At 45.0% G+C, this 27,074-nt stretch overlaps 1 protein-coding gene across 1 annotated transcript; it reads right to left on the bottom strand.

The window, feature by feature from the left end:
- Positions 1-10,223: 10,223 nt before the first annotated feature.
- Positions 10,224-18,349, bottom strand: AHSG (alpha 2-HS glycoprotein). The gene is made up of 7 exons (XM_017538425.2): positions 17,927-18,349; positions 15,394-15,504; positions 14,691-14,775; positions 13,855-14,018; positions 12,570-12,671; positions 11,554-11,637; positions 10,224-10,915 (listed from the first exon to the last, which is right to left on the bottom strand). Exons 1-7 carry the CDS (start codon positions 18,137-18,139, stop codon positions 10,607-10,609), a joined length of 1,068 nt encoding a protein of 355 aa, XP_017393914.1. The 5' UTR covers positions 18,140-18,349; the 3' UTR covers positions 10,224-10,606.
- Between the last annotated feature and the right edge of the window lie 8,725 nt (positions 18,350-27,074).

Genomic DNA, 27,074 nt, shown 5'->3' with positions numbered 1-27,074 from the left:
CTCATTCTGGGAGAGCAGGTAAGGCAATGAGATGAGAATGAGGTGGAGCTCTGAGAAAACTAATGTTTAAGGAGCAAGCAGAGGAAGATGAGCTAAAAGAAAAGGAGTCTGAGATTGAAAGTCTGCAGAGGAGAAAGACAGGCTCCATGGACCAGGAAGGATTGCATTCAAAAAGGAAAGGCATAGTCAGAGGGTCAGATGCCATGGAGAGCTTGAATAAAAAAGGTCTAAACGTGTATCCATTTTTACCCAGAGGTTCCCCCCTGATCTTTGTTGGCAGCAGTTTCAGAGGAGTAGTGGGGATAGAAGCCAGATTACGGTGAAAAAAAATGAATGGGAGTTCAGGAAGTGGAGATGAGCAAGTATAGGCCATTATTTTTTTTGTTTTTGTTTTTTGTTTGTTTGTTTGAGACAGAGTCTGGGTCTGAAGTCCAGGCTGAAGTTCAGTGACGTTATCTCGACTCACTGCAACCTCAGCCTCCCAAGTTCAAGCGATTCTCCTGCCTCCCAAGTAGCTGAGATTACAGGCGCCTACCACCACGCCCAGCTAATTTTTGTATTTTTAGTAGAAACGGGGTTTTACCACGTTGGTCAGGTTGGTCTCGAACTCCTGACCTCAGGTGATCCGCCCACCTCAGCTTCCCAAAGTGCTGGGATTATAGGCATGAGCCACCTAGATCATTGTTTAGAGCCACCCTGCCCAGCCAAAAAATACAATAAATAGAAGAAACTTAAGCATGTTTATATGAAGAAGGTGCAGGGCCATTAGAAGGGAGATTATAAATACGGCAGAAAGAGGAAAATTTGTGGAATAAAACCAGGGCCACTAAGTAAACTGAAATTACAACAGTGGATAAGGTTACCAATGGGAGCATATAAAGCGAGAAGAGCACTGGGCGTGGTGCTCATGCCTGTAATCCCAGCACTTTGGGAGGCCAAGGCAGGTGGATCACGAGGTCAGGAGTTCAAGACCAGCCTGGCCAACATGGTGAAACCACATCTCTACTAAAAATGCAAAAATTAGGCATGATGGTGCACGCCTGTAGTCCCAGCTACTTGGGAGGCTGAGGCAGAATTGCTTAACCAGACCTGGGAGGCAGAGGTTGCAGTGAGCCGAGATCATGCCACTGCATGCCAGTCTGCACTACAGAGTGAGACTCTGTCTCAAAATAAATTCAAAATAAAGTGACAAGAGAAAAGGTGAAAATCTCAGGAACCCCAGCATTTTAGAGGCAACTAGAGGAGATGGAGACAGAAAGAGTTCCAAGTAGGAGGTAGGCAATAACAACAAACATTGCAGAGAGATGAAATAGCATAAGAAGGAAAAACAAATCATTGGGTCAATGGTTTTGACAGTAAGAAAGTCAACAGTGACCTTTCCCAGAGGAATCTTACTACATTGGTGTGAATATTAACCAAAGTATGATGGATTGAGTTGTGACAAAGAGATAGTAAGTATCTTTTAGTAACTAAGGCAGTTATAAGTTGGTATTTTGGGGGGAGAGAAATGATAAGGCCAGGTAATAGCAAAGGTTGAGCGAGATGGGCACACTCAGATTTTGGAAGTGCAGATTGGCAAAATCTGTTTGTAAGGCACTTTGACAATACATGTCAAGAGTTGTAAGATATTCACATTATTTTGGAGTGCTAGTTCTATTTCTGAGACTCTACCTTTGAAAGTATTTACACATACAGGAAAGCTTTTATGCATAATAATATTTATTGGTATGTCATTTACACCTGTGTAAAAGTGTCCACCTAAATGTCCAACAACAGGAGAATGGCTAAGTAAACTTCCATGTATGTAACAGTGAAAAGGAGGCTTAGCATGACTAACTCCATTTTTCTCCCAATCTCCCTGCAACTCCCCCCAGAATGATATCTTTTAGGTTAACTGCTTTTGTTTATCTCTGTACATAGGCCACACTAACTATGGGAGGCATTTAGTTTGCAGTTTAACTTTTCTTTTTTTTTTTTTGAGACAGAATTTCCCTCTTGTCACCAAGGCTAGAGTGCAATGGTGTGATCTCCGTTCACTGCAGCCTCCGCCTCCCGGGTTCAAGACATTCTCCTGCCTCAGCCTCCCATGTAGCTGGGATTACAGGCACCCGCCACCACACCTGGCTAATTTTGTATTTTTAGTAGAGATGGGTTCACCATGTTGGCTAGGCTGGTCTCGAACTCCTGGCCTCAGGTGATCCACCTGCCTTGGCCTCACAAAGTGCTGGGATTACGGGCATGAGCTACCATGCCCGGCCTACAGTTTAACTTTAAAGCAAGCATGATAATAGTCTCTTCCCCAAACTAACTTCCAAGGAGCTAAGAAGGGTGTACACACAAGTAACAATGTTATGTTAAAGATTTATAAGAGCATCGTGACCTGGCCAAGGACAAAGAAGTTTCACCTCCTCAGACCCTTGCTGCCACTCAGATGCCTGTGGTCATTGGATATTTCTTCACCTTAACCCTCTCTCTGTTCTCCCTTACTCTAACATAAAAGGAGCCTGAAATGCATATTAACTTAAGACGGCTTTTTTAGGACACTAGTCTGCCCATCTTCTCAGTTTGCTGGGAAGAATAAAGAAAGAATCAGTACTGCTCTCTGAATAAAGTTGCTTTCCTTGCCCCAGTGCTTTGTCTCTTGGCTTACTGGCTGCTGTTCAGCAAGTGGTATTAGCTTGGATTTGGCTACATTTGCTGAATACCAATTAGCCATCAAAAATGACGTTTATGAGGCCTATGTAGTAGTATAGAAAGTGTCTATGTTATAATGCTAAGTTGCAAAGCAGGACAGACAGTTGAAATGACACTGCCACGATGCTGGGCTGTGTTTCATAAGGCACCCCTGTGCAGCATAGAGGTGGGAGGCAGAAGGAAAGTAACGCAATACAGGAAAGGGTTAATGGTGTTTGAGCTATGGGATCGTGGGAGGCATTTATTTTCATTCCTTCAACTTCTCAGGGTTTTCCATAATTTTTTTAGTAAACATGTAGCATTTAGAAATTAAGACCTAATCTACGCCTGATAGGTGTACTGGAAGATAACAGGAAGAATGAATCCAAGCTGGAAAACACTCTTCAGGATATTATCCAGGAGAACTTCCCCAACCTAGCAAGGCAGGCCAACATTCAAATACAGGAAATACAGAAATAAATGTTTTTTAAAAGGAGGTTTGGTAGTAAAACAAAGGGGAAAGATAGGGAAATGGCATGAGAGGAATGTAGGGTCATGGGGGAGAGATCATTTAGCATGGGTGTCATCTGAAAGTGTGGTCAGCGGAAAGGGTGGTGCTGATGTAGGTGGAAGGGATGCTGGAAGGGTGAAGTGATCAGGGAAGGTGAGGGTGGGGGGAGTAGCCTAAGAGAGGAGGAAGATGCTTCCTCTGAGCCGGAGAGAAGGAAGGGACAGCGGGTGACTTCAGAGATATAGTGGAGGGAATTCTTACCTAATAGCTTTTATTTTCTTTGGAAGCTGGGAGATTCAACTGTTGAGAGTTGAGATGTGGAGGTATGATTAGGATTTGAGAGGGGCAAATATGTAGACGAGTCATTGTGGGGAGTGGGAAATGAAGTCATGAAGAGACGAGGATAACGGTGGCGAGCTGCGGTCATCCTGTCTGAGGATGGAAACAACTTTTGTCAGGGCATCAAAAGCCAAGCCCTTCAGTGAGGCCCTCAGGATGGAAACAGGAACAGAGAGAAAGTCCAGCTGGACTTGGGCCCTGATAAGGCATGTGGTCTGGAGGACCGAAGGTTAAGATCCACAGAGGGTGCTTGCGTGAATATCTTTGAAATGATCAGTGTGGGGTTGGGGCCCAAAGACAAGGAAGTAAAGCAAGGAAGTGTCTGACACCCTGAACAATACATAGAGACAGAGGGATTGATGTTCTCAGTGAAGCTGATCAAGAGTGAGTCAGAGGTGGATAAAAGACAGCTGAGAGCAGAGTGAGGGCAGAGTGAGGGCAGGGCGAGTTTTGCCATCCAGGAAGAGGACCACTACACCGTGATGGTGTGACTGTGGGAACTGGGGGTGGCAGAAACGGTGTGGAGGCAGGGAAGGCAAGATGGAAAGAATTGCAGATGTTGGATGGGTGGGCCATCAGCAGGGGTGTTGAAGGTGGCTGAGGCAGGGGAGGAGAGAATTGAAATGGATCAGATGGGCTGCCACATGTATATTAAAAAAACACAAAACAAATCAAAAAGAGCTCTGTCCCACAAAATAGGTCCAGAAAAAGCTGAGGTTTTCCTAGTTGGGGCTCGGGGAAGGCTTCTGAAGAGAGGGTTTTTGAGATGGGTGCGGAAATAGCATTTAGACGTATGGTTTTGGGGAACAGGGCAAGAGGCAGTACACACAGGGAGAAATATGCAGTCACAGAGAGACAAGAAATCCCAGGGTTTATTCAAGTAAGATCTACCTGGTTAGAGCATGATATTTAAAGGAATTAGGATAGAGAAGGGGAGGGAACCGATTTTGTAAAGCCTTGTTGGGTTCTTCCTCCAGGCAGTGTACCAAGAGGCAGTGAAGTGAAAAAGTCAGGACTAGCTGAAAAGTCAGGACTAGGCACTATGGAGGTGCCATGGAGGGTTAGATAGAGATGGTAAAAACATTACCCAATCCAGTTATATCCATGGCTTGTGTCTCAATGGAGACCTAAGAAAACATAGCCATGTATGGGCTTTGGATGAGATCTCATCCAAAGCTATCCACTTAGGAAAAGTCTTTCCATCCTCCAGAGATTACCATTGTTTCCTGTATTGAGGGCCTGAGAGTTCATTAATCCCATGGCCTAGTCTTGACCGGAATCGTCAAACTACAATCAAGGCAGGCTGCTGCCTACTCATTCTGGACCCTAGCTCCTGAAAGCTTGATATGCCCCTACCAGAACCCTTTTTGTTGTCTGTCTGTCCTTTCTGGGCACTCTCATCTCTTTTCACTTTCTTCTTCCTCTTTCTCAACTTGCTGTGCCATCAGGTATGCCTCCTTTGCCCAAATCCTTCCACTGTGCCCTCTGAAATTTCCATTCCATAGTAAGTAAAAGGCTACCTGCCCTATTAACTGCGCCATCTTCTGGGCTCAGCTTGAGTGTCACTTTCACTCAAGCACAGCTTCTCCAGAAGAGCTCTGGAATGGAGGCCTATGTTTAGGAACACTGGCATCCTCCCCATTTCCCAATGTTTTTTCCAGGATGTTAGTCCTCTGTGCTTGCATAAAACCCTTTTCCTGTGGGGACCATGCCACCTAGCTTGTAGACACTTTCCTCTTCCTGTTCCTGCCATCTTCTGACTTACTGGCTTCTCTGTGTCGCTTATATTTTTGTCTCCTGGCTTATTCTCCTGCCCTCCACCCTCACCTTGTCATTATTCACATGGATTCATCTTCTGTACAGACAACACCCTTGCTTCTTTCTTGCTTGACCGGCTTGACATCAGAGACCAGCACCTAACTCCACATGAAACTGATCTTTGACTGCCATTTCCCCTCCAACTCGATTCTCCTTATTTCCACTGTTCTAGGCCACCCTGGCAAACTATAACTGAAGGCCAAATTCAGCTCACTGCTCATATTGCAATAAAAGTTGTATTGGAACACAGCCATGCCTATTCATTTATATATTAGCTATGGCTGCTTTCCTCCTAAAATAGCAGAGTTGCATTGAAATAGAGAATGCATGGCCCATAACACCAAAGATGTTTACTATCTGACCCTTCACTAAAAAGTTTTTTTTTTGTTGTTGTTTTTGAGACAGAGACTTGCTCTGTTGCCCAGGCTGGAGTGCAGTGGCACAATCTTGGCTCACTGCAACCTCTGCCTCCCAGGTTCAAGTGACTATCCTGCCTCAGCCTCCTGAGTAGCTGTGATTACAGGCACCTGCCACCATGCCCTGCTAATTTTTGTATTTTTAGTCAAGATGGGGTTTCCCCATGTTGGTCAGACTGGTCTCAAACACCTGACCTCGTGATCTGCCCACTTCAGCCTCCCAAAGTACTGGGATTACAGGCGTGAGCCACCATGCCCTGTCACTAAAAAGTTTTCTAACCCCTATTCTAGACAAACAAAATAAAAATATATTTCTATGAAAATAAAACTTGAGCATTATGGAAAGTTTGGGAAATAAAAAGTATTAGTACAACAAGGAAAAGCAACTTCTCAGTATTCCTTTATTCAGATATAATCACTGTTAGTATTTTAGTTTTTCTTCCTGTTTTTACTTGGTAATTTTTTATTCCTGTCTGTTTGTATATATTGATATATACATTTTTTTAGAAAACCAGAATTATACCACTTTAAAACCCACTTTTTTCATTTCAAAATATGTTATAAATGTATTTCTACATGAATTATTACTTTTTTATAGCATAATTTTAAATTTCTGCAAAGTAGTCCATGGAGTGAATATAATATCATTTCATTAGCCAGCCTACTGGTACAGAAAATTTGTATTGTTTATAATCTACTTTCTTTCAAATAGTGCTATGATGAACATTATGAACATTCTTAGCCTTGGCAGACCATATGAAAGGCGTGTTGAAATCATCAACTGCTGAATGCTCAACACATACACACACACACACACACACACACACACACCACACACACACACACACACACACAGTGGTAAGAATGCTAACAAGGCAGTATATTCCTATTGAGACTTTTGGGTCTAGATGGGGGGTGGGGAAAGGGCTACAGGTGTTGAGAGTGGTATATGCTAGCACCAGTGATATTTTATGAAAATGAATATTTGGGAAATTGACGTTGAGTGCCATGTCACATAGGTTACATTTTCTTACTTTAAATCTTAAAGATTAAAAATACATAATTTACCTTTTGAAACAATTTAAATCTTACACATTTAAAAAATCAGCCAAAGACTGCTTCTTTTTTTTTTTTTTTTTTTTTTTTTGAGGCAGGGTCTTACTCTGTGGCGCAGGCTGGAGTGTAGTGGCAGTGGTGCAATCTCGGCTCACTGCAGCCCTGACCCCCTGGGCTCAGGTGATCCTTACACCTCTGTCTCCCAAATAGCTGGGACCACAGGTGCATGCCGCCCAGCCTGGCTAATTTTTGTATGTTTTGTGGAGACTGGGTTTTGCCATGTTGTCCTGGCTGCTCTCAAACTCCTGGGCTCAAGTGATTCACTCACCTCGGCCTCCCAAGTGCTGGGATTATAAGCATGAGCCACCGTGCCAGCCACCATGCCTAGCTGAGATTGCATATTTTTAAAGCAAGCACAGTATGCTTCTTATTTATAGCATTGCCATATGACTATTTCATGAAAGAGAAATAACCATCATCTTTTGTCAATATTATGGGATTGACACTTTTTCATGTGCAACAAAATTTTGAGGAGTAACTTTGATTATTTTTATTTTATTATTCTAATGCTTGGTGTTATTTGAGTTGTAAATTTTTGTACACTCTTTTTCCTTTTTTTTTTTGTTTTTGAGATGGAGTCTTGCTCTGTTTCCAGGCTGGAGTGCAATGGCATGATCTTGGCTCACTGCAGCCTCCACCTCTTGTGTTCAAGCAATTCTCCCGCCTAAGCCTCCTGTGTAGCTGGGATTATAGGCACCCACTACCATGCCCAGCTAATTTTTGTATTTTTAGTAGAGATGGTGTTTCACCATGTTGGCCAGGCTGGTCTCGAACTTCTGACCTCAGATGATCCACCCGCCTCGGCCTCCCAAAATTCTGAGATTACAGGCATAAGCCACCGTGCCTGGCCAATTTCTATATTATCTTAACAGCTACCAAAATATTCTTAATTGGTAGTAGTGGCACAAGTATGAAAAAACACAACTGAAATCCAGTAACTTTGAAACATGAGTTAGACATGATTACAATCCACTAAGAAAACAAATGAGACGTATCTAATGCTATTAATTTACGAGAGAACACTCTGCAAAATAAAAATAACGTTAAGAAAGTACAGAGTAGTATTAATACAAAAAATGTGCTATAAGGGCAATATATTTAACAGCTCTAAAACACATTCTCTCTGATATTATAGGGAAGAAGTAATTCTAAAATAATGCACATTTTGCATAATGCTATCTCCAGGTATGCATCACTTACAGGAAACAAGTCACATAGGAAACTGTTTTAGGTAATTGTGGTGAGGAAATCCTGAAGATATTATTTGGAAATACAATGTTAGAATTCAAGAAAGAGGTCCAATCTGGAGCTATTAAGTTGCAGTTGTCTGGGTAAGAATGACAATTTAAATCATGAGAGAGGATAAACTTGCCAAGCAGAGTACAGATTTAAGAAAAGACCAAGAACATAATCTTCTCAGGCCACCAACTTCAGAGGATGAGGAGCAGCAGCAGAAAGGGAGGGCACTTTCTGAGAACCTAGAATGTGCCAAGAAGGGGTCATGCATAAACCTGCAGCATCTCATTTAGTCTTCCCGACACCAGTACATCAGCTGTTATCTATGTCTGGTTGAAGCTGCTTCACCTTCACAAGAAGTGAAGGTGAAGCAGCTTGGCCTGGGTTTTGCAGGTCTATCTGACTTCACTGCTTCCTTGAGAGACATGAAATCAAGGCATAAGTTAGCCAGACATAGAAAAATCACCTGCACAAATTTTAAGTTGGAGAGGAGGGAAGCTGAGGTTATGCAAATGAAACAAACTAGAATTCACTGCCTCTGTAAATGGCCACCCCCCTCATCTATCCAGTTCTCAAAGCCACAAATCCAGGGATCATCATCCTTCATCCCTTTCTTACTCCCACATTAAATTCACCAGCAGGTCGTGGGAGTTCTACCTCCAAATTATATCCTCTTTTTATCATGTCCACTGCCCGCCACTTTAGACCAACTCATGCTAATCTTTTCTCTAGAAAGCTCTGGTCACTTTCTATCCTGTGGCTTCTCTTGCCCAGAAACAGGCCACTCTCCACTCTCCCTACAGCAACAACACCCGTAAACTCTTGACAACCAGGGTGCTCCTAGAGGAACTGCATCTGCCCGTGATCACCATGACCTCAGAGTCAGTCACTCTTAACTGCTGTTCCTACAGAATAGGATAGCTGCCCATACCTTCTTCTCTGACTTCCATGACACCTAGTGGTTTTCTTACCTTTCTGGCCTTTCCTTCTTGTTACTGGAATATTGGCAAAACCTCTAGGCACAAGTGATAAGGTGAGTGTCAACACTTGATTCCCTCTCCTTGGTTCAAAGTGAAGTCACTCAACTGGCTGTCAGCCCTACCCTCTAAAATTCCACCTGAAAGGGCCCAACACTGAGGTCAATCAGAACGACTTAATGCTGAAGGACAAAAATTGAAATTTCCCAGGCACCATTCTAAAATGGGGAGTGTTTATTCCCATATGCTAGCTGAGCACGTGGACAGTGTCTACAAATGTCCACGGGATTCACCTGTCCAGGTACTCGTATCTAAATGTACTATGAACCACAGTTTTAACTTGGGTCCTTAAAATAGACTGGCTAGAATCTATCTATTTTTACAATCCTGCATTGTAAAATGAAGTGTATATAGGACACTCAACATGTATTTTAAACATAATTAACAACAGATATAAAGTGAGGATCTTGTTTAATTACCAATCCCTCCTTACCTCTGTACTGGAGAAAACCAATGGATAGTTTATTCTGTATAAAGTTCAGGAGCTTGGCCCACCTTTAGCAATATTTTCTCTTTCTTATTAAATGAGAAGAATTATTTTCTTATAAAGAAATAGTCATATCTTGGCCAGGTGTGGTGGCTCACATCTGTAATCCCAGCACTTTGGGAGGCTGAGGTGGGCGAATCACAAGGTCAGGAGATAGAGAGCACCCTGGCCAACCTGGTGAAACCCCGTCTCTACTAAAATACAAAATATTAGCCAGGTGTGGTGGCGCACACCTGCAGTCCCAGCTACTCAGGAGCTGAGGCAGAAGAATTGCTTGAACCCGAAAGGCAGAGGTTGCAGTGAGCCAAGATCATGCCACCGCACTCCAGCCTGGCGACAGAGCAAGACTAAAAAACATAAATAAATAAAGAAAAGACAAGAAAACAGGAAAAGAAATAGTCATATCTTATGGGTTGTAGGAAGATCCTAATCTCATTTTTTCCTGTAAAAAATACAGCAAATTTTTGTTCTCTGTTGACTTTGACTCTATTTGCACTTTGATTTTGATTAAGGACACTGTGTGGTTGTTGGAATAATAGACTATGCATGTGAGCGGAATTGGGATGAAGTCAGCAATAAGCATGACCACATTCAGCTTAGAACCTTCTTTATTAAGGAAGGTCTTTCAGGCGCTTTTATTAACAGGTACATATAAGCTTAGCAAGAGCATCTTTCAAAGTCACAGTTCTAGTGGTTTCTGTCAGGTCAACCAGAGGCAGAGAACACAATAATGGTGGCTTACCGTCAAAATCATGACAAGTTGTCAACCTAATGCCTTCTGTCAAACACAGCCACCACCCCCTCTGCTTCTGTCCTGTGATGACGGGAAGTAGGGATCCAAGACTTGATATTAATGTAGATCACATGTGACACTTGTGTGGCCAGCAGATAAGGCCCGCACCCATGCCCAGGCTCGGACAACATGGTGGCTCCATCTTCTGTGCCAGACCTCCTCCTCGCTGCCATGTCTATCCTAGACCTTGAAGTGTCTGATCCTCCCTGGACACAGAGGAACCGCTGGCCCAGCAGCAGCACCAACTGCGCGTGTTTTCCGCGCTTCTCCTAAGGCTGTCATCCTTAAACCTCCACCCACAAAGAGGTGGCGAAGGTCGTAATGCATCAGGTGCAACGGGAATCCTAGGGGATTTCCCAATATAAAAGGTGGGCTATGATGAGCGTGAGCATCTGCGCCAGATGGAGGGGATGCAAGTACATCTTGGTCCACCGCAGGGGCGAGCCCTGCCACATCAGCACCTTCTGGCTGGGGCTGTGGGGCCGCAGGCTGGAAAGAGGACCATTTCCTTCGGTTAGTTTGCTTTCTCCTCCCAGGCAAGACCACTCACAGGTCCAGGTGGCACTCATACCCAATTTCCTCACATTATACAATTTTTTATTTGCAAAGTGTCTGGCAAGAAAGAACCTAGCTAGGTACAAGGGATTGTCATCAAGGTTACGAGGAGGAGGTGGCCCCAGTCTCACCAGGATTGTCTTGGTGATGGTGGACTTACATGTCCCGTGAGTAAAAGCATCCCATCTATGGCTTACCCTTGCCAGCACTGCCACCCTCTTTGTCAGCTGAAGCGGCAGCGACAGGGAGCTGCCAGGTAGATCTGGCCACCAGGTCTCTGCAACTCAGAAAACCACTCCCACCTCCCACAGATGAAAAGATGGCCTTGTCAACTACACAGTAAGACAGTTCTGCCCTGTAGTCACTAGTTGATGGGAGGGAAAGGAATAGCTAAAATATCCTTCCCTCTGTTGGTGATTCCACAGGTATGTGGAATTATACAGTGTTGTTTCATACTGTGAGGTTCAGAAGCACAGGAGAGCAAATGTCCTATAATCTCTACTGCACTGCATAAATGTGAAGGGGTCATTGTATTCTGAAGGCCCAGGCAAGAATATTCATGGAGCTGTTACCTGTGATTGGAACACCGTGCAGGTCACTGCAACCTCTTCTCTGTTAAGCTTCTCAGTGAGTGTCGCCTTACAGAAGCCATATTGCTGCCCACAGAGGGAGAGGAGTAATTTTAATTGATTTAAAAAGTGGATTCCCCCTCCAGCTTCATTGACATTCCAATATATCAAGGCAAACAAACAAACAAACAAACAAACCCTTAAATTAGTTTTAAAAACCATTTTTCTTAAAGTTACAGTTTCTGCTTATGGAAGGCATATAATACTGTATATAATATGGAAATACAGAAACACTTTGAAAGTGAGAGAGATTACCCATAATCCCTTTCTGGTGGTGACCTGTGAGAATGACTGTTGACATTGATGCACTTCTTTCTTATTTTAAAATACTATTAAATATGATTTAAAAATCGAGATCATTGTAACTATATGATCCTGTGGTTTTCACTTGCCATAATAGCATTTTCTCATATCATTCATTATTCTTTGAAAACACAATTCTTAGCATCTGCACAATTTTCTATTTATTTATGTGCATGTTTAATTCAATGACACCTTCCTGTTGGACATACAGATCTGTCTTCTTTTGGTCTCTTTAGATCTATAATAAATCATTTTAATAGATATATTCTGTCAAACATCACCAATGATTTCTTTAGACTAAAATCCTAGACGTGTACATTACCAGCTCAAGGACTTGAAAGTTTTTATATCAGAGTTATATGTCTGGAAAATGTGCACTTCACACTCCGAGCACTGGGTATAACTTGGCTTCATAAGCAAATAGTCTCTGTCTTTCTCCTAACTCCATGGGCTTCCAGTGAGTGAGATGATTTGGAGACAGCTCTTAAAGGGGCGAGGTGACACCCTAACGGAAGGCCTGCCACAATCCACAGGGAGTGGGCATTTGCACTGTCATCCTCTGTCTGCAGCCCCAAGATACAAACTACCCAAGGGTGTTCTGTTCCACAACCAGTTTTGCCTCGAGAGGTAACACCACAAGGTCCTGGCCCACTCACCTTTTGTGCCAGCAGTTTGCACTTGGCTGCCTCTGTGGCCTCCTTAGCAACACAGTCAGGTGCAGACATTGTAAACTCCACATAGGTAGAAGGTGGGAGAGGCTGAGAGGAGTACATGAAAATGCTCTTGAGGAAACATGACTTAGAATGAAAAGGGCAGACAAGGGGAGCAGGAAGTAGCCTCCTTTAGGGAGCACCATTCGTGCAGACCAGCTGTGGGTCCAGGAGACATATCCCTGAATGGCTTACATAGGGCAGCTGCTATGGGATTGTGTTCTGAACTGCTTATACTTTAGAGATAGAGCTTTGCGGGAGGGGCAGGTATCCCTTACCTGTCAATCAACGTGGAGGTGAGTTTGCAGATAGGAAACAGGAATCAGAGGGCCAGCCTTAGACTGATAGGACTGGGAACCCTGCCTCCCCCCAGCCCTCACTCTTGGGCTGCACTGGAGACCCAAGATTCAGGTTACTCCAAGATAGGGTGGGAAAGTGAAGACAGCAATTCCTCTTCCACCTGTTTCATAGAGCAGGGTCAAATGAAAAGATTTAGGTGGAAGCATGGAAGATATCACTTGAGCTTTGCTTTGGTATAGTAGTTGGAGCACATGGACACAATAAAATATCTGTTATTTGGTGTAGTCTGGGATGGGGATGTTCTGAGAATCACATATTCTGATTAATAGAATTGCCATCTATACTAGTGTATTTCTGAGTATGCCGTAGCCGATATCTAGAATACATTTCTAATTCTGTCACATTCAAACATGCTAAACCACCACAGTACAATGAGATGTCTTCTCCAGTGACTCGAAAGGCATTTTAGGATCTTGCCATTATAAGCTTGTCAGCACAAGTAGACTCATGCCTTTATGAGTATTAATTACGAATCTGTGGCAGATGTTCAGCTGAGATGTGTGATAATGGACTCCAGTGAATTTACAGTGAGTGCTTCTGGCCGATGGACGTGGGAACCTCTACCCAATGATGTGGAGCTTTGGCTTCAGCTGGAACTGAGGGAGTGGGGATGTGCCTACCTGTAGCGGTGGCTGCTGGACGTTAGAGTGGCTCAGTATGGGGGACGCGCTGAGGTGTTAGGGTCCTGATGACACTCGGGGACCTCATACCCCTTAGGACGTATTCTTCCCTTCCAAGCAACACCTCCCCCCTCCTTGCTTTCTCATTATTGCCCCTGCAACTGTTCTTCCCTCCTTCCCGCTCCACCACGTACAGTACATTCCCGAAGTGCCACCGAACTGCCCAACCTGTCAAAAGAATCTGTCTTTACCACAAACTGAACCCGGGAAATTTCCTCCAGCTGAAAAACGGAGCCGTTGTTTTGAGCGTTGAAAGCGGCCAGGGCAGCATCCGCGGCGTGCACTGCCCTGGTGTCGTTCAGCGGGGCCAGCAGGGGGCAGTCTTGGCACACCTTGCGCACGTCCTCGGCCGAGTCTGCTCGGAGAGCGGAAACTCAGATGTGGGCAGCCATTCTCCGTGGCTGCGCCCCAGCTCTGCGGCAGCAGCAAGGGCTGAGGCATGCCCCACGTGGCTTCAGGCACTTTCTCTACTTCTCACTAAACCTTCAAGCGGCTCGTGCCATGCTGACATTTCTGCAGGAGCCCTTATCATCTCGGGGCAATTTTCACCTCTAATAAAAATAACTTCTTTTCATTTTTTTGAGACAGGGTCTCACTCAGTCCCCCGGGCTAGAGTGCAATGGCGCAATGCCAGCTCACTGCCACCTCTGCCTCCCGGGTTCAAGCGATTCTCCTGCCTCAGCCTCCCTAGTAGCTGGGATTACAGGCGAGCACCACCACGCCCAGCTAATTTTTGTATTTTTAGTAGAGATGGGGGTTTCAGCATGTTGGCCAGGCTGGTCTCGAACTCCGACCTCAGGTGATCCACAGGCCTTGGCCTCCCAAAGTGCTGGGATTACAGATGTGAGCTACCACACCACAAGAGTAGCTTCTTAAAACGCAGTTTTAAAATCCCAGAGCCCAGGAAATTTGACTTCCCCTTTCCTCACCGACAAAGTGACTAGAACTGCTTAAGTTGAAAATCATTCTGATCCCTTCCCCACTTTCTCTACAAGGAAAAAATAAGAATAAGAATAGTCATCTCTACCTGGACTGGAATCACATTTTGCATAGACCACGGAAAACTGGCCATTTAGTTTCAACAACCGGAAGTCACACTCTCCTTCGACAGCCTGGAGAAAGAAACCCTCGTGAGGATGGCTGGCCTTCCCCTTCTCTCCCGGGAAGGCTCCCTCCAGGCACGGCTGTCAAAATCGCCTTCGCTGGGAGATCCTGAATCATGGCACTCTCTGCTTTCAGGAATACAACAATAAAGTTAAACGCTTGTAAAAATCAGCCCCACGGCAGGTGGCATCAAATGGCAATTTTATTTATTTATTATTATTATTATTATTTGAGATGGAGATTCGCTCTTGTTGCCTAGGCTGGAGTGCAATGGCATGATCTCAGCTCACTGCAACCTCCACCTACCGGGTTCAAGCGATTCTCCTGCCTCAGCCTCTCGAATAGCTGGGATTTACAGGTGCCCACCATCACGCCTAGCTAATTTTTGTATTTTTAGTAAAGACGGGGTTTCACCATGCTGGCCAGGCTGGTCTCGAACTCCTGACCTCAGGTGATCCACCTGCCTCGGCCTCCCTGAGTGCCGAGGCACGAGCCACTGCTCCCGGGCACAAATGGCAATTTTAGAGACTGCACCCAGGCTAGCCAAGGAAGTGAGCTGAGAAGCTGGGTGAATCCGTGGAACTGGCCAAAGGGCCACCCACAGCCTCCCTAAGAAGGGTACTCACATGCTCCATCAGCTGTCTCACGCTACAGTTTGCCACAGGGGTGGGGTCCAGCGCATGGCAGGTGGTCTCCAGGGTGTCTATTTCCATCTCAAACACCTCTCCGAAGGGCCGCTGTGGAGACAAAGAGTGAAGCCGTGAGCAGCTCAGTCCGCTGATCTGTGGTGCGGGCCATGCTGTGCGCCCTCTTTGGGCTTGAGCGCACCACCCTTTTGGAGAGGTGAGCGAAAGCTCATTCTTTCTGTCAGTCTGCAACTCGGTCTAGCTCTGAAGCGGCCTGTGGGCAGGACAATGACCAGGGCTTATCTGGTCTTTGTTGATTAGGCAAGCACCAGATGATGCTCGCAAGGCGGAGGGGTCAACTTCGGCCTCCCGGGTTCGAGCGATTTTCCTGCCTCAGCCTCCCGAGTAGCTGGGATTACAGGCGCGCGCTACCATGCCCGGCTTTTTTTTTTTTTTAAGTAGAGACCGAGTTTCTCCATGTTAGTCAGGCTGGTCTTGAATTCCCGACCTCAGGTGACCCTCCCGCCTCGGCCTCCCAAAGTACGAGGATTACAGGCATGAGCCACCGCGCCCGGCCTTTATTTATGATTCTTAAGATTTCACTCTTCAAACAGTGCTTTGGAAAATCCAGGTTTGGATTTTTCTCAGACAAGCTAGAAAATAAGGTGGAGTAGGGTAATATCTTACTGTCTTTTTAGAAACCTTCTCTATCCCTGCCTCTCCTTCTTTCTTCCTTTTCATTATTTACTTTCCTTCCTTCCTCCATTTTCTTCTCCCTCTAGAGGTTTTTGTTGCTGTTGTCCTTGGCTTTTCCTTTCTCTTGGCTTGTGCCGCCGATGCCGGCACGCAACGAGGCTGCTCTCTCCTGTCCCCTGCTGGCGATAATGGGGAAGAGCAAGTCTCCCTCTGAGGATACCGGATGGCACTAGTGTAGACACGAGGGAGCGTCCATCAATCTTTGGAGATGTTCTTGTCGGTTCACCTGTTTCTGTATCCTGTCGTTGAAGCCTGAAAAATCCAGAAGGTGCAAGAATGCCTTTTCTCCCCTCAGCCCAGCTCTGCTTGCCACTCATGTTGGTTCTGCCTGGATCACTGGTACCTGAAGCCTCAGAATCTCCTTCCCTGAGAGAAGCTCTGCATTTTATGATGTCCAGGTGTGCACAGAGTGACGGCCTGAAAGCATTCCCAGCACTGGTGAACAGGAATCGGGTACACCTGGGTTTCTCAAGGAACCCAACCCTGAAGCTCTGCCTTTAATGAAAATCACAATGCCCATTCATGATCACCTTTTCCCTCAGATGTTCGTGTTACGTGTTCATTTCCCCTGAGTTGATCAGCGTTTCCTCCTAATTACCATTGTTCTTTAATATGGCTACAGCACTCTTAAAATCCATCCAGAGCAATCCTGATCTCAAATACTGTCTCTTTGTGAGATGCATGGCAGTCCTCAGTCAGTACAGGCTTCCTGTTGACCTTATTTAAGGTTGTAAATTTAAGATTGTAAACTCTCGTGGGCACGTATTATGCCTTTTTCACCGTTGTATTGGGTTGAACCATTAAAATGGCCAATATTTGGTTGCTTTTGATATAGAAAAATGGCAGTTTTATATGATTCAACCTAATATCTCTGGTTCTTGTCCAAGGAAGGCTTGTAATACATATTTGCAGAAAGAAATATCCTTAATCAGAAATAAAATCTAATTTCAAAATAGGCAGTAGACCGACAGCTTCTTCCCACATCTCCAGATCTCTTCACTGACCCCAAAGGCATATTTCCAGCTTGATTTTTCTTGTCACTGGCTTCAGGCTGTGTGAGTTTCCTGTCTAGCGTGCGAGGAGGTGAATCCTGTTTGTGCCAAGACTTCTGTTTGGGATGTGGGTAACTCTCTTTGGGAGGCAGTTTGTGTAGAAGAAGGAACACAGATCTGGAATCAAATCCCAGCCTCAATATTTAATAATTATAAGATCTTGGGCAAAAAAAACAACAACAATACAACAGAGCTTTAGTTTCCTCTTGTGTAAGACGAGAACAGCATACGTACCACAGAGCACTGGGAGGCAGGGACTGGGAAGGAGTAAATGAGGTAAGCTATGTGAAAGGGCCTGGCATATAGTAGGCATCTGCCAGATGCTAGTTTCATTCATTCTCAGTCTTCGTCAGAGAGAAACCAAACCAAAGACAGATAAGTGATTTTCAGCCAATGGTAACTTGGCAACTCAGAGCTGGTCTCTTGGGTCCTAATTTTCCAGCAAGTTGCACTTTACACCTGTGATCTGCAAACTACCATTTGAAACATTTTTTTCTTCTGCACACCACCCCACACCCCACCCAGCTCCCTTCTGAGACCCACGACTTCCATACAGAATGTCTCTCCCCTTGCCCTCTGCCTGCCCCTTCCCTCACTCCTGGGAAGAAAGCTGAGAATTTACTCCTCTGTGGTTTCACTTGCACTGGGAGATGCTGATCTTTTGAGGCACCTGGTTGAGCTCCATGTACAAATTATTTCAGCTCATACACAGAAGGTCCACTTACCCGAGGCCACACGGTTACTTTATCAATCTGGTTCAAGGTGTGTTTGTATCCCGAAGGAAGGTTTTGATTGATATAGTCTACAGCTGCCAGAGCTGCTTCCTCTGTTTCTGGATCATCGCAGTTCAGTTGTCTGTACTGCAGTACTTGGCCTTGTGGGGCTGAGTGGCAGCCCCAGAGCTGAGCAAGACAAAGGAGCAGGACGAGGGACTTCATGGCTGCCCCAGAGAGGTCCTGGCAGGTGTGCAGGTGGCTGGAGGCTGCAGGACAAACCCAGGTGCTCTGCTGGGAAAGGCAGACCCATGGAGGTTCGTGGGCTTTATTTATCTGTTGGAGCCTGCCGAAAGAATTGCATAAGGATACAGGATGATTTCTGCTTTCGTTCCAAAAAAAACCCTGCAAACATCAGCCTTGGAAAAGCAAACAGTAAGTTAGGATGTCGCTGGTCCCCAGAAAATCTGCCAAAGTCCATGCTGCTGTGGGGGAGGTGCTCCAAAGTTTGCTTGGAACATGGTAATAGCAGCAAAGAGAAGACAGCTGAGGGGTTGAGGTGGGCATGATCAGCCTTAGAGTGCAGTGGGTCTGGCAGCAGAGGAAATGTCCTGTGCTGTGAGCTGAGCGTGCCATGGGGTCTATGAGAGGGAAGGGGGGATACTCAGCAATTTGATAAAATTCTCTAATATCGGGGGGATTCACTTTTCCAAAAGGAGTCCTCCAGGGAGAACAAGGCCCACAGATATAGCAAAGGTACAGATATGCTACGGGAGATGCCAAGATTTGGGGGGAAGATTCTTGGAGGAAAGAAGAAACAATGAGAGATGTTTCTGCCTGTCATGGGGAGTGGAGGTGGAAGGAGGGAGTTCCTGTGGCAGGAACAGGATGGGAAATGACCAGCAAGACCATGTAGGGTTCTTTGCCCCTTCTCTTCCTTCTCCAGACCTCGCTGCCAGAGTCCTGCAGGTGACAACACAGATGGGCACTGATCTGAGTCTCCTAGCTGGCTGAGCATGATTAGCGCCAGTAACCTAGTGCCCCAGCCAGCGCTCAAGCAGCAGAGGGGAGTCCTGATATAGCAGCTACTCATTTAACACAGCTCTGGGCTTGAGTCCAACACTGCAGGCTGAGACGCTGCATGGGCAGCTGAGGACACAAATGCCCCTTGAACACTCTTTGCAGATTCAGCAGAATGGCCAGTATGTCTTTCTGGACAGAACGCAGGGCCAGTGTTGACTCCAGGCATTGCCTGTTAAGTGACTCTTGACAATCCTAGGAGTGACCTCCAAGGAGGGCTGGCAGGATAGTGAGAGGCTTGGGAAATATCACACAAGGACCTGGTTTGGTTTAGCCTGAAGCAAAGAAATCCTCTCATGGAGACCAACATGTTCTTCAAATATTTAGAGGTCATTATTGTGTGTGGGTAGATTTGTTCTAATGCTTGATACTGCTTCAGAGAAAAAAACTGGTTAAAAAAAAAAGGAAGCAGAGGGGCCCCTCCAAAGGGAAGATCAATATTGGTTTTCTGGGATGAGGACCAGGGTGAGGGAGGTGAAGTGTGTGGTGAGGGAGCAGAGAAGGTAGCTAGGAGGACTGTTTTCACATTTACTTCCAGTTGCTCACACACTCACACAGAATCTTAATGACAGAAGCTGGGAAGGTGTGGCCGGGACTCCAGGTTCTCTCCAACAGGGGGAACATGACTCTTCCAGATGTAAAACAAGCTCTGGTCATTCAGCAAGATGATCCTCAAAGCCAGGACCAACTTTCCATCAGCCTCATGCTCCCTTTCACTCATCTGAACTGTATGTGGAAGCTATGCTTTTCTTTTATATAATCTTTAAAAATACTGAATAAAGTGTGGTGTGGTGGCACACACCTGTAATCCCAACTATGAAGCCAGGATGACTGCGTAAGCCTAGGAGTGAGCTTTGATCACACCACTGCACTCCAGCCTGGGCCACAGAATGAAACCCTGCCTCAAAAAAGAAATCATTCACAATCTCATCATGCAGAGATAAACAGTGTTAATGTTTTGGTGCATTTGTATCTTTTCTTCTATGTAAAATAATATTTTAATATAATTTTGATCATACTGCCTATACAGCTTTTAAAATTGTTTCACCTATCATTTTAACTTGAATATTTTCCCATGTCATTAAGTACACTTAAAAACACAACTACAGGATGGGCGCAGTGGCTCACGCCTGTAATCCCAAAACGTTGGGAGGCCGAGACAGGCGGATCACAAGGTCAAGAAGTCGAGACCAATTTGGCCAACATGGTGAAACCCCGTCTCTACTAAAAATACAAAAATTAGCTGGTCGTGGTGGCAATCGCCTGTAGTCCCAGCTACTTAGGAGGCTGAGGCAGGAGAATCACTTGAACCTGAGAGACAGAGGTTGTAGTGAGCCAAGATTGTGCCACTGCACTCCAGCTTGGCCACAGAGCAAGACTCCATCTCAAACAAACAAATGAACCAAACAAACAAAAAAAACCCACCACTTACAATGACTACCTATTACTCTATTCCATGTCTATACCATAATTCATTTAACCATTTTCTTATTGTTGGGCATTTACTTTATTCGAAATTGATCACCATCATATAAAAAACTACCGCTGAGTGCGGTGGTTCATGCCTGTAATCCCAGCACTTTGGGAGGCCAAGGCGGGCAGATCATGAGATCAGGAGTTCAAGACCAGCCTGGCCAACATAGTGAAACCCCGTCTCTACAAAAAATTAGCTGGGCGTGGTGGCAGGCACCTGTAATCTCAGCTACTTGGGAGGCTGGGGCAGGAGAATCACTTGAAACCTAGGAGGCAGAAGTTGGCAGTGAATGGACACCGCACCACTGCACTCCAGCCTGGGTGACAGAGTGAGACTCCATCTCAAAAAAAAAAAAAAAAGAAACCACGTACACACACACACACACACACACACACTCCACACACTTTTTTTTACTTAGGAATCTTTGGCTTTAAATTTGTTTTTTTCAGGATAGATCTTTAAAAGTAAAATTATTGATTCTAATGGTTTGGACATTTTTAAAGCTCTTAATTTCTATAGTCAAATCGCCTATTTGACTACGCCAGTTTATCCCCCTTCCATTTAGCTGTTGTGTGATGTCGGCTCAGCTGTTTTCTCTTTTCCTCTGCTACTGTTTTCATGCTGACTTTTGTGGGAACTTATCAGAACTCTTTTTGTAATGTAATTTATGATTATCTTTGCTTTTACCTCAACTAATCCATGCATCTAAGATTCAAACTAAAACAACTTTGGGATCAAGCTGAATCAAATGGTCCCTTAGATTTTTTCAGTTTCCTTAGAAAGAAATGTTGCCATTTATTTACTGGAAATGAGGAAGAAATAGATGATGATTTGGTATGTTTTCCAAGATGGCTATAGCATTAGTGCAAAAGGGTCGCTCCCTGTGCCTGATGACACCAGTTTTAAACTTTAAAAGATTCTTGCTGGGCGCGGTGGCTCACGCCTGTAATCCCAGCACTTTGGGAGGCCGAGGTGGGTGGATCATCTGAGATCAGGAGTTTGAGACCAGTCTGACCAACATGAAGAAATCCCGTCTCTACTAAAATTACAAAATTAGCCAGGTATGGTGGCACATGCCTGTAATCCCAGCTACTCGGAAGCTGGGGCAGGAGAATCGCTTAAACCTGGGAGGCGGAGGTTGTGGTGAGCCAAGATGATGCCGTTGCACTCCAGCCTGGGGAACAAGAGTGAAACTCCATTTAAAAAAAAAAAGATTCTCACATGCTGAATGTATGTGAAAGACTCATGTGTGATCTTCACATGCTGAGTGCATATACTCATGAGTGATTTGGGTTCGTTTCATCCAACTGGCTCCAGCTTCTTTGCATGCTGGTAGGAGACAGGCATTTCCTCTATTTTCTGATCATTTCCTGCATGATTGTAGTTACTTTTCTGTGCATTTTTCTGTGAGGCTCACGTCACACAATAAAACAATCCTCATTTCATTCACACTATGATGGCTGACAGTGTGTTGAGGATATCAAGGGCTTGTTAGAACTGGTCTAGAACAGCCCCAACAGTCTAAGGAGCAGGAAACAATCACCAGTCTCCAGGAGATGGCAGCAGGGCGCCAGGCAGTGCCTGCTCTGGGCAACCCTTGTGTGGCTGATGGCAGAAGTCTCAAGATGGCACCTGTCTCAGTCCATTTGTATTTCTATAAAGGAATACCTGGGGCTGGGTAATTTATGAAGAAAAGAGGTTTATTTGGCTCATGGTTCTGCAGACTGTACAAGAAGTGTAACACCAGCATCTGCTTCTGGTGACTGCTATAGGCTGCTTCCACTCATGGAGAAAGACAAAGAGGAGCTGGCAGGTGCAAGCACATGTTGAGAGAGAGGAGAGATGCCAGGCTTTTTTTTTTTTTTTTTTTTTTTTTTAGATGGAGTCTTGCTCTGTTGCCCAGGCTGGAGTGCAGAGGCACGATCTCGGCTCACTGCAACCTCCACCTCCCGGTTCAAACGAATCTCCTGCCTCAGCCTCCCAAGTAGCTAGGACTACCACCATGCCCAGCTAATTTTTGTGTTTTTGGTAGAGACAAGGTTTCACCATGTTGGCCAGGATGGTCTTGATCTCTTGACCTTGCGATCCGCCCGCCTTGGCCTCCCAAAGTGCTGGGATTACAGGCATGAGCCACAGCACCCAGCCGCCAGATTGTTTTGTTTTTTTTTTTAACAACCAGCTCTCATGGAAAATAATACAGTGGGCATTCTCTCATTACCACCAGGATGGCGTCAAGCCCTTCATGAAGAATCTGTCTCCATGACTCAAAAACCTCCCATTAGACCCTACCTCCAACATTGGGGATTAAATTTCAACATGAGATTTGCAGGGACAAACATCCAAACTCGAGCAGCAGCTAAGGATGGCACCAGGATTTTTGAATTTGTCTTTGCCAAGGAGCCACTAGGGCATGTGATGTATTTAAACTATTTCAAGACAGAATTCAGTGTTTATAGTTGCAGGCCAGGAACCAGAAGAAGAAAGAGCACCATAAGCTCAGGGTAACAGTTTCTCAGAGGTTGGTTCCATTAGTGGACATGGGCGTAGGAGGAAAAGGATAGCTCTAGGAAGGTGTGAAATATCCAGTCATGCATCAAGAGCTAAGGTGATAGCTAGAAACCAGCCTCTCACAAAACAGAAGATGAAAAACTGCATGTCAGCACAAGTCAGAAAGACGACCAGTTTCTGTAGGAAGGAAATAGCAGTGGTTGGTTTTTAAGTCATTAGGTCAGGTTCAGGGCTCTGCCCTTTCTGGTGCGTGAAGGACCTAGGCCCCGATAGACTGCGTCTTAATTTCATCCAGAGACTGGATGTTTCTTCATTCATATGTTCAATGAACAAAGATTTATTGAGCACCTACTATCTGTGTTATCAGCTTCCTGGACACAGAGTAATGAGAAGCATGTGCTCTGAAGGAGCTCATCTGGACTCATTTAGTCCAGCAATACCTGATCAGCAAAGAACTTTGTTATTACATGAAACTATCATAATGTTATTATACAGATTATCATAATTTCCAGTGGAGACAGATTGGGATTTATTTCTCCAATGTAAAGCCCCAACAAATGGAATGCAAATCACCCTCGTCCGAGGACCCATCTGGTTTCTTGTGAAGGTGACTTAGCACCAAGTGGCCTGGAGGACATCAACCCACAATTAGGAAGAGCCCCTTGTACTCAATGCCAAAGCTGGGAGATGTGGACCCAGATGCAGCGTGGCAAAAATGACCCTAAGCGATGGCTCCATCTTTTGGGTGGAAAAAGGGATCTACAAATTTTCCTCCAACCCTGCCCTCATAACCATGACCTAGCTCTGCAAATCCAAACCCCAGAAAGGAAAATGCGTTTGATAACACGTAAACGGAAGCCTAAGGCCCGGACTAGGGTAGGGCAAGGAAGTGGGCAGAGCTGCACAATTCCAGCAGGCCTCTCCCTCGGGGTGGCTGCTTCTTACATTCTGTGCTCTAGGCCTCTCTTGCTGCTCCTTTGTCCTGCCCTGGGAAAGAGACATAATCTAAACCTGGGACAGAAAAAATGTTTCTGGCCAAGCACAGTGACTCATGCCTGTAATCCCAGCAGTTTGGGAGGCTGAGGCGGGCGGATCACCTGAGGTCAGGAGTTTGAGATCAGCCTGGTCAACACGGAGAAATGCTGTCTCTACTAAAAATACAAAAATTAGCTGGGCTTTGTGGCGCATGCCTGTATTCCCAGCTACTCTGGAGGCTGAGGCAGGAGAATCACTGGAACCTGGGAGGTGGATGTTGCAGTGAGCCGAGATCCCGTCACTGTACTCCAGCCTGGGTGACAGAGTAAGACTCTGTCTCAATAAAAAGGAAAAATAAAAAATGTTTCTGCTTCATCAAATCTTTTTTCTCTTTCAAGGGAAGTTCTTTTGACATTTGGGCTGGTGACCCTATGTGTGCAGTGGGTCCCAAAACACAGCAATTGTTGCAGTAACCTTTTCACCATCACATAAGAAACAATGGGAAACCTTCCATTCTCTTTTGTATAGTAGGAGGGAGACTTCCTACTACATACTGTTCAATGTGCCCTTGACGCTCACTGAAACATTCTGTCTTAGAATCACTTCACGGTTAAAGAAATCAGGGATTTGAGCTTTCCAGGCCTGGAACAGCAGCTCCATCACCATAGCTCCTGTTACTGACTTCTTATCTGTAAAAGGCACGAGAGCTGTACCATCCTTATCCTTCCTCCTTTACAGAGAAAAAAAAGGCCGAGGGGTTCTGGCATTTGACCACATCACACCAAGGAAATGACAGGGCCTGGATTTAGCCCAATCACTTTATTTCTGTCTTAACCCCAAACCAAAAGTATATGAGGCCTAAGAAAAGCTGGTGAGGTTGGCTTCTAGACACCCACCTCCTGCTAGACACTAAATTGAGCAAATCATTATTCTTAACAATAGGAAACATGGCTGCATGTTGCTATGTTAGAAAAGAAAACTGATTCAAACTCATTCTTGTTGATATATAAAAAAAGAAATAGCAGAATGTATTGAGTTAGGTTAAGAATTAAATAATTTAAAAATTAGTTTGTGCCCATAATTTCAGTCAGTAGAAAATATCTGGATCTCAGTTTTTCCAAAAAACACTTTGACTTGTTGACTTTAGTGATGACTCAGGTGATATTGGAGTTATCTCTACTTCAGGTTTGGAAGATAAATAAAGGGTAAATGATTACACTGTTCCTAATCAGATGTTTTTCAGGGAAAATGCTAGTCAATGCAAGTAATCACATTCATCTTTCCTGCCGGTTTCTGTCACCAAACTTTGATATCTTCAAAGCAAGGTGAGTGAGTGGCACCCTTCAGACAAGAAGGAAAAGGGCAGGTGAAATCATCATCTTCTAATGAGCCCCATGCTGTGCTTGCTGATGTCCTTGGACGTGGAGATTTTCAGAAAAGCCATGGCCTTACCATTGAAGGTTACACAGAGGCCACTGGAGTGAAGTAACTCATTGTACCTTATCACATTTAGGCACTTCTTTATCCATCATGTGGATTATTGGGATTGGAATGAGTCCCTTCAACAATGAGTCAATATTGAAGATTCTATGGATCCATTTATTGACACATATTGGGTATTCTCTGGACACATTCATTAACTTCAAAACTGTTTCTTGGACATTGTGCTAGATGCTAAGGAAACACAAATGAAAGGTAGAATTCGTGTCTTCCGGGTGCTCACTGTTGGGTCTGATGCCATACAACTGTTGTGAACACGCAAGAGAAGTGTAGGCTGTGGTTCTTGCCCACAGCCTGAGCAGCACAGTCCTGAGGTGGAAGCGTTTCCAGATGGCAGCGGTGTCCATGTCTTTTTTACTCTCGATTCCCAGCACCTGCCTGCTACACAGCACCACTCGGCCCCAAACCTGACCACTGATGGGGTGCTCTGGACCAGCCCATCACTCAATGCATAGCTTCCCTCTGCATCTGGTGTCTGCTTGAGGATGTGGAGCTATGTGGGCCTCCCCAGCACTCTGGCAGCCCATGGAATATTGTCGCTTCGCACTGATTACTAAGAGATTTTCTCTGCCTGCCTTGTAACCTCACCAGCAAACCCAGATTTTGCCCTCAGGAGCTACACAGTATCCAGACTAAATCCCTGGTCTCTATATTATGCTTTAGGTATTTAGAGACATCTGTGCTCTATCTTGTTCCCCTTCTCTGGCCTCCAAGATCCCTATTCTTTTAGATACTTCTCAGGTGAATTAGTTTTGAGACTACATCATTATCCTATTGACCAGGCAGGACTAGCACCAATGATTCAATAATAGGATGAATCATCCTGTGATTAGAAGTGAAATTAATTCTACAGCTACCGAGGCTTATCTGGACCCTCAGAAGGATTAGCAGTGAAACCAACAAACAGGTCCTTCTTCTCCATAGATTGCCTTGATGAGACTTATTGGATGTTGAGAGGGAAAATGTATGAGGCTAATGGAAGACCCGTAAGAGGGGCTAAGCCTTCCACTCTACTTGGATCTGGCATGGCTCTTGGCTGTAGCATTCCTTCACTCATTGTAGTCTGATCTCTTGAATACACTTAAGGATGTGGGGAGTCTTTGCCTCTCACGTTCTTGTTATAATAGTAGAAGGAGACAACTTGAAGTTGAGAGAGTGCAGATCACAGGGCCAGGGCAGCTAATTGGGCGATTTTCTATCTGGGATTATGCAACAGGCAGCAAGATCATTTGGTGGGTTAAGCAACAGATTGAGCTTCCAGAATACAGATTCTAATGGAGACTGAGCCGTGGGAGGATGGATACTTGCAGGAAGGTTAGGGTAAGATGGAGAGAGGCTGGATGGGTGGGAGGTAGGGGCATGGGAGCAACCTGATTAGGCGCTTACATTGAGAATCAGGATAAACCCAAGTCCAAACCCTGGTGCCACTATTTACTAGCTATGGGACCAACCTGGAGAGTAAATCTGGCTATGCCATTGTTTCTTCATCTGTTAAATATGGGCAATGAAACCTGGCTAGAAGAGATGAGCTGAAAATAGTGAGATAACATTTGCAGAGCGCTCAGCGTAGGGCCTGGCACATGATAAGCTAACAATAAATGGGAGTTTTGGTGTTTTTTTTTT

The sequence above is a fragment of the Cebus imitator genome, unplaced genomic scaffold (assembly GCF_001604975.1).
Source record: "Cebus imitator isolate Cc_AM_T3 unplaced genomic scaffold, Cebus_imitator-1.0 Scaffold111, whole genome shotgun sequence".
Classification (NCBI taxonomy): Eukaryota; Metazoa; Chordata; class Mammalia; order Primates; family Cebidae; genus Cebus; species Cebus imitator.
Note: the sequence above shows the minus strand (reverse complement) of the source record. Positions and strands in the feature narration are given on the sequence as shown.

Excerpts from the sequence above, each read along its gene's own strand:
- AHSG (XM_017538425.2), bottom strand. The coding sequence starts at position 18,139 with ATGAAGTCCCTCGTCCTGCTCCTTTGTCTTGCTCAGCTCTGGGGCTGC. Across the intron at positions 15,505-17,926 it reads AAGTAACCGTGTGGCCTCGG|CGGCCCTTCGGAGAGGTGTT; the intron begins GTAAGTGGACCT and ends TTGTCTCCACAG. Across the intron at positions 14,776-15,393 it reads TGAGACAGCTGATGGAGCAT|GCTGTCGAAGGAGAGTGTGA; the intron begins GTGAGTACCCTT and ends TTCTTTCTCCAG.